Below are 14720 nucleotides of genomic sequence, written 5' to 3' on the forward strand. Positions count from 1 at the left end.
ATCAAGACAAGGTGGTCTCCGTCCGACTCCGGACTTTTTTCCCTGAGGTGGTTACTGCTTCCACCTTATCCGGGGCAATTTTCCTGCCTTCCTTTTGTCCGGCTCCTGTTCATCGCTTGAGAAAGCGTTGCATATCCTGGATCTGGTGCGGGCGCTCCGGATCTATGTGTCTTGCACCGCCGTTATTAGGCAGTGCACCTCTCTCTGGTGCTGACCGCTAGTCAGCGTAGCGGTCTCTCGGCATCTAAGCCGACCCTGGTTCGTTGGCTTAGGTCGGCCATTTCCGAGGCCCAACAAGTGTACTCAAGTGCCTTCCCCGCCGGGGATCAGAGCACATTTGATCAGACCTGTCGGTGCCTTTTGGGCTTTCAGGCTCCAGGCTACGGCTCAGTAGGTCTGTCAGACTGCAGCTCGAATAGTTTGCATACTTTTTTCGAAGCTCTATCCAAGGCATGCTTATGCTTTGGCAGACGCGGGCTTAGGCAGACGCATCTTTCAGGCGTCTGTCGCCCATTTGTGAAGTTAGGTTTTGCCTGCTTCTCAGTGGTCTGTTTATTCCCACCCATGGACTGCTTTGGAACGTCCCATGGTCTGGGTCTCCCATAGGAACGATAAAGAAAAAGAGAATTTTGTTTACTTACCGTAAATTCTTTTTCTTATAGTTCCGTCATGGGAGACCCAGCACCCTCCCTATTGCCTGTTGGCAGGTTTCTTGTTCCGGTGTCTTCACCGGCTGTTCTTGTTGTAGACAGAGGTTCCGGTTCTTCCGGTTTTTACTCTGTCTCTTCTTGTGGGTGGATGTCCTCCTTCAGCTTTTGCACTAAACTGGCTAGGACTGGCTAGCAGGGGGTGTATATACTGGGAGGGAGGAGCTACACGTTTTGAGTGTAGTAACTTTGTGTGTCCTCCGGGGGCAGTAGCTATACACCCATGGTCTGGGTCTCCCATGACGGAACTATAAGAAAAAGAATTTACGGTAAGTAAACAAAATTCTCTTTTTCCAGGGGTCCCTTGTACTTTATATATTGGGGAGAGTGTGTTATATGACTGTGTTAACATTTCCGGCCGGTTCTCCTGTTTTCACTGGTGCCTGCACGCTGGCCGCATGTTTAAATGTAGGCCCCGGCTTCGCCTGAGGCCTAGTTTCGATTTCACTGCCCCTGCATGTCAGTCATGCAGAGGGACAGTGCGGCTCCGCCCAGCGGCTGTTCAGCACAGGGAACGGACACTCCTCACTGAGGAAAGATTCCCTCCCCTGTATACCTCATTTGTCCTCCGGATCCCGCTCTCAGAGTAGGTCCCGCCCCCTCTCCTCGCTCCGGCGCCATTTTATCAGCGTTCTCAATGTCTGCATAACCACATTGTGACAAATGGGGGCCTGGGCTGGGGGATCTGGAGGGCACAGAGATGTCTCTATGTTAAACGGTCTGGCAAGCCACAACCTCCGGTTGTGCAGCTGCTTATATACTCTGTTTATATACTCTGCTGGGGGTCATTATGGACAGAGCCCCCACTTCTGCAGCATGTCTCACATCAGAGCAGGGCTGCAAGGCTGTTCTTAATATGCACTGCATGTACACTCGTACTGCCTGTACCGAGCACATAACCACATTGTGATGCTTGCTCTAACATAGTGGTCCCTCAGCCTGGAAGCTCATCAGTGGTCCCTCCGGCTGCTCCGGCTCCGGTGGCTGAACCCCCGGTTTGGGTAGAATCCCTCTCTCCAGGGGACAGCTGTCCTGGACACTGCTGACCATGCATCAGCCCCCTTCTCAGGGCGCTTCTGCTGCTACAGCAAAGCTCACAGAGGATTCTTCATCTGGTCTCAGACCCCGTCCTCCTAAAATGGAGACGCAGGGTCCCCTTTCCTTCCTCGTCCCGCGGCTCTGATTCACGAGCTGACTCGCAGGACGAGGAGGATGCCTTTACTAGGGGCTCGGACGCTACTTCATGTACCCATTGATCTGTCCGAAGGTGACGCAGATGCTAATGATTTGATTGCGTCCATTATATTTGTACTGGACCTCAATCCGCCTGTATCAGGGGAGCATCCCCTGGCAGAAAGGCATCAGTATACCTTAAGAGAACAAGGAGTGTGTTCCTTAACCACTCCAGTTTTTCAGCCCACTGTGACCAAGCCCAGAGCCTGTCCTGACAGACGCTTCCCAAAGCGTGGTTCTGATGACTGTTTTACCCTTCCACCAGAGGTGGTCAAGGAGTGGGCTCATTCACCAAGGGTGGACCCTCCGGTGTCTAGACTTTCAGCCCGGACAGTTGTATCAGTGGCTGACGGCACCTCTCTAAGGATTCCACTGTCCGCCAGGTTGACCTTCTGGCCAAATCTATATATGAGGCGGCAGGGGCCTCGTTCTCCCCATCTATTGCAGCAGTGCGGGCTCTCAAAGCCATCTCTGCTTCTCTGGAGGAGATGCATTCCCTCACCAGGGACTCTATGCCCGTAATGGTTGCCTTAACTTCCAGGCTTCAGTCTTTTCATCCTATGCCATGTCTGCCATGCTGGAGACTGTCACCGCACTGCGGTGGCCTCGGCTACTTCCCTCGCTATCCGCAGGCTCCTGTGGCTTCGAGAGTGGAAGGCAGATGCTTCTTAAGAAGTTCCTTGCTGGGCTCCCTTTTGCTGGGACCAGTCTATTCGGTGAACAACTGGATGAAATTATTAAGGAAGCTTTGGGCAGGAAGAGTACTTCCATGCCACAAACCCAGGAAACCTGTCCAGGGCAGGAACCAGTCGAGGTTTCGTTCCTTTCGTTCCTCTAACTGGTCGTCCTCTAAGCCCTCGGCCTCGTCCACTAACTCAGCCAAGGTCCGTAAACCAACTGGCGCATGAAGCCGCGTCCTCAGAAGTCCGCAGGAGCTGCTGCCACCAAGGCAGCCTCCTCTTGATTATCTGGCCGCGCCAGCAACGTCCTTTGGTCGGTGGCAGGCTCTCCCACTTGGGCGACGTGTGGTTTCAACACGTCTTCGATCAGTGGGTGTGGGATACCATCTCCCACGGCTACAGAATAGAGTTCTATCCAGCCCGCCAAACAGATTTTTTCTGTCAACTCCCCCCTGCTCCAAGGCCGTCGCCTTCTCACAGGCCGTGGCATTCTTGCAGGCCAATGGAGTAATTGTACCAGTTCCCGACTGGGAACGGTTCTGAGATTTCTACTCAAATCTCTTCCTAGTCCCCGAAAAGGACGGTGCCTTCCGACCTGGATCTCAAGCTTCTCAACAAGCATGTTCAGGTGCGGCATTTTTGCATGGAGTCTCTGCGATCAGTCAATGACCCAAGGAGATTTCTTAGCATCCATCGACATCAGAGATGTCTATCTGCATGTGCCAATCGCAGTTTCACACCAGCGTTGGCTACGTTTTGTAATCGGAGAGGAACATTTCCAATTCGTGGCTCTCCCCTTCGGGTTAGCCACGGCCCCTCGTGTATTCACCAAGGTCATGGCAGCAGTGGTTGCGGTTCTGCACCTCCAGGGGTTGGCAGTGATTCCTTACCTGGACGACCTTCTAGTCAAGGCTTCATCCAGTGCAGACTGTCAGCGAAGTGTCTCGCTCACTCTCGCCACGCTTGTTCAATTCGGGTGGCTTGTCAATCTGCCCAAGTCCACTCTGACCCCGACCCAGGAACTTACGTACCTAGGGATGCAATTCGAGACTCTGCTGGCACTTGTGAAGCTGCCCTTAGTCAAACAGCAATCCTTTCATCTGGCGGTTCGCTCTCTGCTGAGGCTCCGCCGTCATTCCATCAGGCACCTCATGCAGGTGCTGGGTCAGATGGTGGCGTCAATGGAAGCGGTTCCCTTTGCCAGTTCCATCTGCGTCCCCTGCAGCTGGACATTCTCCGCTGTTGGGACAAGCGGACCTCTTCCTTGCACAGGCTGGTGGCTCTGTCGCCACAGACCAGGAGCTCTCTTCAGTGGTGGCTTCGGCCCCTCTCTCTGTCCCAGGGACGCTCTTTTCTGGCCCCGTCCTGGGTGATTCTCACCACGGATGCCAGTCTATCCGGCTGGGGAGCAGTGTTTCTAAACCACCGAGCACAGGGCACTTGGACTCCGTCCGAACCAGCCCTCTCGATCAATGTGCTGGAAATCAGAGCTGTGCTCTTAGCTCTCGTAGCTTTTCACCACCTGTCGGCGGGCAAGCACATTCGAGTCCAGTCAGACAACGCAACAGCAGTTGCCTCACCAGGGCGGGACTCGCAGCCGCCTAGCCCTGTTGGAAATTCAACGCATCCTTCAGTGGACGGAGGACTCCAAGTCCACCATATCCGCAGTCCACATCCCAGGCGTAGAAAACTGGGAGGCAGATTATCTCAGCCGTCAAACCGTGGACAGCGGCGAGTGGGCCCTGCAATGGCATCCCGGCACAACAACAAGGTCCCGGTTTACGTGGCTCGCTCCCACGATCCTCAGGCCTTGGCGGCGGACGCGCTGGTTCAGGATTGGTCCCAGTTCCGTCTGGCCTACGTGTTTCCCCCTCTAGCTCTCTTGCCCAGAGTCCTGCGCAAGATCAGAATGGAGGGCCGTCGGGTCATACTCATCGCCCCAGACTGGCCCAGGCGAGCTTGGTTCCCAGACCTGCTCCGTCTGTCCGTAGAGGTGCCGTGGCATCTCCCGGACCGCCCAGACCTTCTCTCACAAGGTCCGTTTTTCCGCAAGAATTCTGCGGCTCTCAGATTGACGGCGTGGCTCTTGAGTCCTGGATCCTTATGGCTTCAGGCATTCCTTCCGAGGTCATCTCCACTATGACTCAGGCTCGGAAGTCTTCCTCGGCCAGGTTTTACCACAGGACTTGGAGAATTTTCCTGTCCTGGTGTCGCTCTTCCGGCCATGCTCCTTGGCCGTTTTCCTTGCCGACCATCCTGCCCTCTCTACAGTCCGGTCTGCAGCTAGGACTATCCCTCAATTCCCTCAAGGGACAGGTCTCGGCTCTGTCAGTGTTGTTCCAGCGGCGTATCGCCCGACTGGCCCAGGTGCGCACCTTCATGCAGGGCGCATCTCACATCATTCCGCCTTTCCGGCGGCCTCTGGATCCCTGGGACCTTAATCTGGTCCTCACGGCCTTACAGAAACCCCCCTTTGAGCCTCTTAGGGAGGCTTCGTTGTTTCGTCTTTCACAGAAAGTGGTCTTTCTGGTGGCCATAACTTCTCTCAGGAGAGTCTCTGATTTGACTGTGCTCTCTTCGGAGTCACCCTTTTTGGTTTTTTCACCAAGACAAGGTGGTTCTCCGTCCGACTCCGGGCTTTCTCCCTAAGGTGGTGTCTCCTTTCCACCTTGACCAGGACATTTCATTGTCTTCCCTTTGTTCGGCCCCTGTGCATCGCTTTGAGAAAGCGTTGCATGCTTTAGATTAGGTGCGGACGCTCCGGATCTATGTGTCACGCACCGCTGTTCTTAGGCGGTGCACCTCTCTTTTTGTGCTGACCACAGGTCAGCGCAAGGGTCTCTCGGCTTCTAAACCGACCCTAGCTCGTTGGATTAGGTCGGCCATATCCGATGCCTACCAATGTTCTCAGGTGCCTCCCCCGCCGGGGATTAAGGCGCACTCGACCAGAGCTGTCGGTGCCTCCTGGGCTTTCAGGCACCAGGCTATGGCTCAGCAGGTCTGTCAGGCTGCCACTTGGTCTAGTCTGCACACCTTTTCGAAGCACTACCAAGTGCATGCTCATGCTTCGGCAGATGCGAGCTTGGGCAGACGCATCCTTCGGGCGGCTGTCGCCCATTTGTGAAGTTAGGTTTTGCCTACTTCTCAGTTTCTGTTTATTTCCCACCCATGGACTGCTTTGAGACGTCCCATGGTCTGGGTCTCCCATAAGGAACGATGAAGAAAAAGAGAATTTTGTTTACTTACCGTAAATTCTTTTTCTTATAGTTCCGACATGGGAGACCCAGCACCCTCCCTGTTGCCTGTTGGCAGTTTTCTTGTTCCGTGTGTTTTTCACCGGCTGTTGTTGTAGACAGAGGTTCTGGTTATTCCGGGTTTTACTCTATCTCTACTTATGGGTGGATGTCCTCCTTCAGCTTTTGCACTAGATTTGTCATCCAGGGGGGTGTATATGCTCGGAGGGAGGAGCTACACTTTTGGTGTAGTACTTTGTGTGTCCTCCGGAGGCAGAAGCTATACACCCATGGTCTGGGTCTCCCATGTCGGAACTATAAGAAAAAGAATTTACGGTAAGTAAACAAAATTCTCTTTTTTCAAATTATTTTTTTATTTTTAAATTAAATATAAAAATGTCTAACGTTCATCTTTTGATCTGTTCTTTGTTTTGTGGTTAATAAAATATGGCGATAAGAGATTTCCACAACATTGCATTCTTCTTTATACTTTACACAGCAGCACAACTTTCTGGGAATTGGAGTTGTATATAGTTATATTATTTCACCAGAATATGGAGATAAGAAGAGCTCCATATCCTCCATAGAACACAACTGTCACACTAGGTACGGGGAAGTACCAAGCGAGCGGCGATAGGTAAGGGAAGGGGGAGACAATGACCCTTGACCAAACCTACCACTGGTCCCTGGGGCCCCTCACCACCCTAGATAGTTTCCGCTCCTATGCGCCAGCTGGATACCTGACCCTAGGTATCCCTAGTGCTGGACCTTAAGCAGGGAATGGGTAGGATGAGCTCTTTGTCAACCCCAATAAATGCTAGAGGAAGACACAATGGGGACACATTGGGGAAATGCATGAACTACTTATCCATAGATGACTCAGGTGGAAGTTCAGCAAAGCTTCTGCAGTAATAAAACAGATGAGTACAAGCCACCTGCTTGCAACCAGAGCTTGTATGAACTGAATAATATCACCAGCACCATTCCAGGGAGGATGGGAGTATTTACGCACAAGGGGAATAGTGATAATCAGCAGCTGTATGGAAGGAGAGCTCCGCTGGGTCCTATAGGGGAAGAGATCAATCCAGCAGGAAAGCTACCTATACCATTGAATACTGACAGCAGTAACAATAGAAAATCAGGGAGCATTTTGCGCAGCCAAACGCAGTGATCTTCTATTGCCAGAAACCACATGACTGTCTGTCACCCGTGGCACACCCGTGGACATTTCAGTTTGGTTTTTATTGTATTTTTTCTTTTATATGTAGACAGGAGTGAGGGTGAGTGGGTACTTTATGTCTGTACTAACAATATAGTGCTATTATTTGAGCACTGTGTGGTTGTATTAGCAACACTCTATGGAGAGAAAAGCAGCCCCAGCTTTCCACACAACGCTGCTCATTTCTTTATCGTTCCTATGGGAGACCAAGACCATGGGTGTTTAGCTTCTGCCTCCGGAGGACACACAAAGTACTACACTTAAAAGTGTAGCTCCTCCCTCTGAGCTTATACACCCCCTGGAGAGCCAGTCCTATCCAGTTTTTCGCTTTGTGTTCAGGAGGCATACATCCACACATGCATTCTCATCTGATTTGTTTGATTTTTGGTTAGAGTTTGAAGAAATGCGAGTCCACGTCTGGACTCCCGGCATGTCCCTTCTCACCCCACTGTGTCGGCGGTGTTGTTAAGGTTGATTTCCAAGGCTGGAGCCTTACATGCCGCGCTCCTTCACCATCCCTTCTGGGCTCTGGCTTGAAGTGGGAGCCAGCATGGTCTCCATGCTTGGCAGGAGTCCGGTCTCCATCCACAGCCCCTTGAGGATCCTGTTGGACCGGAGCACTCATCCCCAGGGACCTGGCCCTGCGTCTCAGCAGCTAAGTACCTGAGATGTTTATGTGTTGGGGGTCCCGGTTCTTTATTGTATGGGGAGAGTATGCTGTATATGATTATTTTGACTTTTCCGGCGGGTTCTCTAGCTTTTGCCTGAGAACCGCGCCGATGGTGCCTGCTTGTCGGCCTCGCCACTTAAATTTAGGCCCCGGCTTTGCCGGAGGCCTAGTTTCGTTTTCCTGCCCTCGCATGTCACTCATGCAGAGGGACAGGCTCGGCTCCTCCCGGCGGCCGTTCTACACAGGGGAGGGACACTCACCACTGCTGGGGCGTCCCTCCTCCCCTGCAGGTCTCTATAGCCCTCCAGTTCCCACTCTCCTATAGGAACGCCCCCTAGTCCCGCCCCCTCTCCTCGCTCCGGCGGCCATTTCTCATGCAGAGTTTACTCTGCTCTGGGACATTCTGCACTCTGCATCTCTGCTGAGGTGCTGTGCACTGGGGGACCGGGCTTCGGGATCTGGAGGGCACACAACAACCGCACCCAGCGGTCTGGTAAGCCACAGCCAGTCTCCGGTTGTGCACCTCTGTATATTCTCCCTGGGGTTCATTCTCTGCAAAGCCCCCACTCCAGCAGCATGTCTCACACAAGTAGCAAGGCTCCAAAGCTTTATTCTGTATGCACTGCATGTAAGCTCCTGCTGCCTGAGCCGAGCACTTATCCACACTGTGATGGTTGCTCTAACTTGGCGGTGCCACAGCCTGGAGTCTCACCCCCAGTGGTCTCTCAGGCTGCTGCTGCTGCACCTGTGGCTGAACCCCCGGCCTGGGTAGAGTCCTTTTCTAGGTCCATATCCCAGTCATTTGCTGAGTCCATGGGACTTTTGTCCAGGACTTTGATGAATATGCATCAGCCCTCCTCACAGGGTGCCTCTAATACTCTTGACAGAGGATTCCTATCCTCTGACCTCCGTCCATCGGAGCTCACGGAGGATTCATCATCTGGTCCCAGACCCCGTCCTTCTGAGAGAAGGCGCAGGGTTTCCTCCCCCTCCTCATCCTATGGCTCTGTCTCAAGAGCTGACTCGCAAGATGAGGAGGATGCCCTCACGGGTGGCTCGGAGGCTATGTATCCCATCGATTTCTCTGAGGGTGACTCAGATCTTAGTGACTTAATTGCTTCTATTAATTCTGTGCTGGATCTCAATCCGCCAGTCTCAGAGGAGCAACCCTCTTTGGCAGAAAAACATCAGTTTACCTCGCCTAAGAGAGTGAAGAGTGTGTTCTTTAACCACTCCAGTTTTCAGACCGCTGTGACCAAACCCAGGGCCTGCCCTGACAAACGCTTTCCAAAGCGTGGTTCTGATGACCGGTTTCCATTTCCACCTGAGGTGGTCAAGGAGTGGTCTCACTCCCCAAAGGTAGACCCTCCGGTGTCTAGGCTCTCAGCCCGGACCGTTGTGTCGGTGGCTGACGGCACCTCTCTTAAGGATTCCACTGACCGTCAGATTGACCTTTTGGCCAAATCTGTGTAGGAAGCTGCGGGGGCCACGTTTTCCCCGACTTTTGCAGCAGTGTGGGCTCTCAAAGCCATCTCTGCTTCTCTAGAGGAGATGCATTCCCTCACCAAGGAATCTATGCCTGAGATGGTTACCTTAACCTCTCAGGCTTCAGCTTTTTCATCTTATGCCATGTCTGCAATGCTAGAGGCTGCTCACCGCACTGCGGTGGCTTCAGCTAATTCTCTTGTTATCCACAGGATTTTGTGGCTTCGAGAGTGGAAGGCAGATTCTTCTTCCAAGAAGTTTCTTGCTGGGCTCCCTTTTGCTGGTTCACGGCTGTTTGGTGAACAGCTGGATGAAATCATTAAGGAAGCTACTGGCGGGAAGAGTACTTCCATGCCACAAACCAAGACCAGGAAACCCGCCCAGGGTAGGAATCAATCGAGGTTTCGTTCCTTTCGTTCCTCCAACTGGTCATCCTCTAAGCCTTCCGCCTCGCCCGCTAACTCAGCTAAGGATCAGAAATCCAACTGGCGCACAAAAGCGCGTCCGCAGAAGTCCGCAGGAGGTTCTGCCACTAAGGCAGCCTCCTCATGACTCTCGGCCCGCTCCAGCCACGTCCTTAGTCGGTGGCAGGCTCTCCCACTTTGGCGACGCTTGGTTAAAGCAAGTCTCCGATCAGTGGGTGAGAGACATCATATCTCACGGCTACAGGATAGAGTTCTCTTCCAGCCCGCCAAACAGATTTTTTCTCTCAACTCCCCCTTGCTCCAAGGCCGCCGCCTTCTCACAGGCCGTGACATCCTTGCAGGCAAACGGAGTGATTGTACCAGTTCCTGCTCGAGAACGGTTCAGAGGTTTTTACTCAAACCTTTTCCTAGTTCCAAAAAAGAACGGTACCTTCCGGCCCATCCTGGATCTCAAGCTTCTCAACAAGCATGTTCGGGTGCGGCATTTTCGCATGGAGTCTCTGCGATCAGTCATTGCCTCTATGACCCAAGGGGATTTCCTGGCGTCCATCGACATCAGAGATGCCTATCTACATGTGCCAATCGCAGTGTCACACCAGCGTTGGTTACGTTTTGCGATAGGAGAGGATCATTTCCAATTCGTGGCTCTCCCCTTCGGGTTAGCCATGGCCCCTCGGGTATTCACCAAGGTCATGGCGGCAGTGATTGCGGTCCTGCACCTCCAGGGGTTGGCAGTGCTTCCTTATCTGGACGACCTTCTGGTCAAGGGTCCATCCAGCGCAGACTGTCAGCGGAGTGTTTAGCTCACTCTCGCCACTCTAGCCCAATTCGGGTGGCTTGTCAATCTTCCCAAATCCACCCTGACTCCGACTCAGAGTCTCACGTACCTAGGGATGCAGTTCGAGACTTTGCCGGCACTTGTGAAGTTGCCCTTAGTCAAACAGCAGTCTCTCCGGCTAGCTGTGCGCTCTCTTCTGAGGCCCCGCCGTTATTCCCTCAGGCGCCTGATGCAGGTGCTGGGTCAAATGGTGGCGTCCATGGAGGCGGTTCCCTTTGCCCAGTTCCATCTGCGCCTTCTGCAGCTGGACATTCTCTGCTGTTGGGACAAGCGGCCTTCCTCCTTACACAGGTTAGTGGCTCTGTCGCCACGGACCAGGAGCTCTCTTCAGTGGTGGCTTCGGCCCCTCTCCCTGTCCCAGGGGCGCTCCTTTCTGACTCCGTCCTGGGTGATTCTCACCACGGATGCCAGCCTATCCGGCTGGGGAGTGGTATATCTCCACCACAGAGCACAGGGCACTTGGACTCCGTCCGAGTCAGCCCTTTCAATCAATGTGCTGGAAACCAGAGCTGTGCTTCTAGCTCTCCTAGACTTTCACCACCTGTTGGCGGGCAGGCACATTCGAGTCCAGTCAGACAACGCGACAGCGGTTGCCTACATCAATCACCAGGGCGGGACACGCAGCCGCCTGGCAATGTTGGAGGTCCAACGCATTCTTCAATGGGCGGAGGACTCCAAGTCCACCATATCCGCAGTCCACATCCCAGGCGTAGAAAACTGGGAGGCAGATTATCTCAGCCGTCAATCCGTGGACGGTGGCGAGTGGTCCCTGCACCCGGCAGTGTTTCAGTCAATCTGCTGCAAGTGGGGCACTCCGGACGTGGACCTAATGGCATCCCGTCACAACAACAAGGTTCCGGTTTACGTGGCTCGCTCCCACGATCCTCAGGCCTTCGCCGCGGACGCTCTGGTACAGGATTGGTCCCAGTTTCGTCTGTCCTACGTGTTTCCCCCTCTAGCTTTCTTGCCCAGAGTCTTGCGCAAGATCAGAATGGAGGGCCGTCGAGTCATCCTCATTGCACCGGACTGGCCCAGGTGAGCTTGGTATCCGGACCTGCTCCATCTGTCCGTAGAGATGCCGTGGCATCTTCCGGACCGTCCAGACCTACTCTCGCAAGGTCCGTTTTTCCGCCCGAATTCTGTGGCACTCAAATTGACGGCGTGGCTCTTGAGTCCTGGATTTTGACGGCTTCTGGTATTCCTCCTGAAGTCATCTCCACTATGACTCGGGCCCGTAAGTCTTCCTCCGTCAAGATCTATCACAGGACTTGGAAAATTTTCCTGTCCTGGTGTCGCTCTTCCGGCCATCCTCCTTGGCCATTCTCGTTGCCGACCCTTCTGTCTTTTTTACAGTCCGGTCTGCAGCTAGGACTGTCCCTCAACTCTCTCAAGGGACAAGTCTCAGCTCTATCAGTGCTGTTCCAGTGGCGTCTCGCCCGGCTGGCTCAGGTCCGCACCTTCATGCAAGGTGCGTCTCACATCATTCCGCCTTACCGGCGGCCCTTGGATCCCTGGGACCTTAACTTGGTCCTCACGGTATTGCAGAAACCCCCTTTTGAGCCCCTTAGGGAGGTTTCTTTGTATCGTCTTTCTCAAAAGGTGGCCTTTCTAGTTGCCATAACTTCTCTCAGGAGAGTCTCTGATTTGGCTGCGCTCTCCTCGGAGTCACCTTTTTTGGTTTTTCACCAAGACAAGGTAGTTCTCCGTCCGACTCCGGACTTTCTTCCTAAGGTGGTCTCTCCCTTCCACCTTAACCAGGACATTTCCTTGCCTTCCTTCTGTCCGGCCCCTGTTCATCGCTTTGAGAAAGCGTTTCATACTCTGGATCAAAGCACACTTGACCAGAGCTGTCGGTGCCTCTTGGGCTTTTAGGCACCAGGCTCAACAAGTCTGTCAGGTTGCCACTTGGACTAGCCTGCATACCTTTTCGAAGTACTACCAAGTGCATGCTCATGCTTCGGCAGATGCGAGCTTGGGCAGACGCATCCTTCAGGCGGCTGTCGCCCACTTGTGAAGTTAGGCTCCGCCTACTTCTTAGTTTTTTCTGTTTATTCTTACCCATGGACAGCTTTGAGACGTCCCATGGTCTGGGTCTCCCATAGGAACGATAAAGAAAAAGAGAATTTTGTTTACTTACCGTAAATTCTTTTTCTTATAGTTCCGTATTGGGAGACCCAGCTCCCTCCCTGTTGCCTGTTGGCAATTTTCTTGTTCCGTGTGTTATCACCAGCTGTTGTCGTGGACAGAGTCTCCGGTTGTTCCGGTTCTTGCTCGGTTCTACTTGTGAATGGCTATTCTCCTTCAGCTTTTGCACTAAACTGGCTAAATGTGGTCATCCAGGGGGTGTATATGCTCGGAGGGAGGAGCTACACTTTTTAGTGTAGTACTTTGTGTGTCCTCCGGAGGCAGAAGCTAAACACCCATGGTCTTTGTCTCCCAATACGGAACTATAAGAAAAAGAATTTACGGTAAGTAAACAAAATTCTCTTTTTATTTTATTATTTTTATGGATTTATCTTTTTTTTTGTAGGTGGCATTGAAAGTGAATGACTTTTACAGTGCAGTATTATACTATTATTTGAACACTATATGGTGCTACTAGGAGCAGCTTATTAGAGAGAGGAGCTCGTTGTCCTCCACATGCAATAATTTGTTATTTATTTTACATTTTTTATGACTATGTATATAATTATTAATTTAATTTTTTATTATTATTATTCAAGGCCCCCAAAAAGCACCTGCAAAACGGGATCATCCGTGGTTACCAAATCGGCTTCAGGGAATATAGCACCGGAGGCAACTACCAGTTCAATATAATCACTGTGGACACCACCGGGGACAGCGAGTTGTACACTTTGGATAATCTGAAGAAGTTCACCCAGTACGGAGTGGTGGTGCAGGCGTGTAACCGGGCCGGGACAGGGCCATCGTCTCAGGAAATCATCACCACAACGCTAGAGGATGGTAAGTCCCTCCGTGGGGCGATTATCATGTCTGGCCTAGGGGCCAGGGGTGAGGGATCCGGATGAAAAAAGCAGGAAAACCCTGAGATCTCAGACTTATTAAAGGACTTGTTCAGTTTAAACTTCTGCAACTTTCTATTATACTATATATTTTATATCTAATTAACTAGTGGATGGAAACCTCCACAGACCTAATACTTATTACTTCTGAGGTTTTGTTACAGAAGTATCCAGCTCACTCAATCATCTCAGCAGCACAAATCGTCCCCCCATGAACTGAACACAATTGTAGCAAACCTTCTGCTTTGAGAAGCACATATTTTCCCACAAATTTGGGAGGAAAGTGGGGGGTTTTGGCAAGCTACCACCAGGGGGCGCAGGGACTCGGGTAGGAAAAGAACTCCTGAGTGCAGTTAGACAGAAGCCCACTAGAGATCACTAACAAGAGCAGGAATAGTCGATCAGTCACGGTCTATACCGGGATGTCACGTCTGTACCGAGGAGAAAACAAGCCAAAGAACAGAGCCAAGGTCGAATACCGGGAGAGCAAGAAAGCAGAGGGCAGCATGTGGGGAACGCAGGACAGGACTGGAGGACAGGGAGGTATGGACAAAAGGACAGGTAGGAGGGACAGAGGTACGGGGTAATCACGTATGTCCACCATTAAGGAAAATTAATATTACCCACTCCCATAGTGAATATTCATTTTGGATTAGCCGACAGCCTACATTGACGTGTGAGTGGGAGTGCGTAGAAGTAACGTCATGTGCTGCCTGTCGCTTACACATAGAAGTGAGTTGCCGACATCAGTTGTGGACACTGCGCACCAGGGGAGTGGAGGGAAGGTGAGTGGAATTGTTTATTTTTTTTAGCAGCATAACGGGATCATATATACCAGGATGGTCCCATAATGGGGAACATATATACCAGGAATAGGACACATATATAGCAGAATGGGGATCATATACATCAGGAAAGAGGACATATATAACAAAATGGGCTCAGCATGGGGACATATAAACCAGGATGGGAATAATATATACCAGGATGAGCTCAAGATGAGGATCAAATATACCGGGATGCGCTATAGAAATAAAGATTATTATTATATACCAGGATGGAGACATATACACCAGGATGAGGACATACAGCGGGGAACATAAGTATATGATACTCTGCCGATTTTGCAGGGTTTCCCACCTACAGAGAATGGAGAGTTCTGTAACTTTTATCGTAGGTAACTTCAGCTGTGACAAACTGAATAAAA

General features: G+C 51.9%; 1 protein-coding gene across 3 annotated transcripts in view; it reads left to right on the forward strand.

The window, feature by feature from the left end:
* The window catches only part of DSCAM (DS cell adhesion molecule), a 656562-nt gene that overhangs the window by 382803 nt on the left and 259039 nt on the right, over positions 1 to 14720 (forward strand). For all 3 annotated transcript variants that reach the window (XM_075334961.1, XM_075334962.1, XM_075334963.1), the window contains exon 17: positions 13214 to 13454. In XM_075334961.1, coding sequence (XP_075191076.1) covers positions 13214 to 13454 — 241 coding nt within the window. The remainder of the gene's footprint in view (positions 1 to 13213; positions 13455 to 14720) is intronic.

The sequence above is a fragment of the Anomaloglossus baeobatrachus genome, chromosome 2 (genome assembly GCF_048569485.1).
Source record: "Anomaloglossus baeobatrachus isolate aAnoBae1 chromosome 2, aAnoBae1.hap1, whole genome shotgun sequence".
NCBI classification, from domain to species: domain Eukaryota; kingdom Metazoa; phylum Chordata; class Amphibia; order Anura; family Aromobatidae; genus Anomaloglossus; species Anomaloglossus baeobatrachus.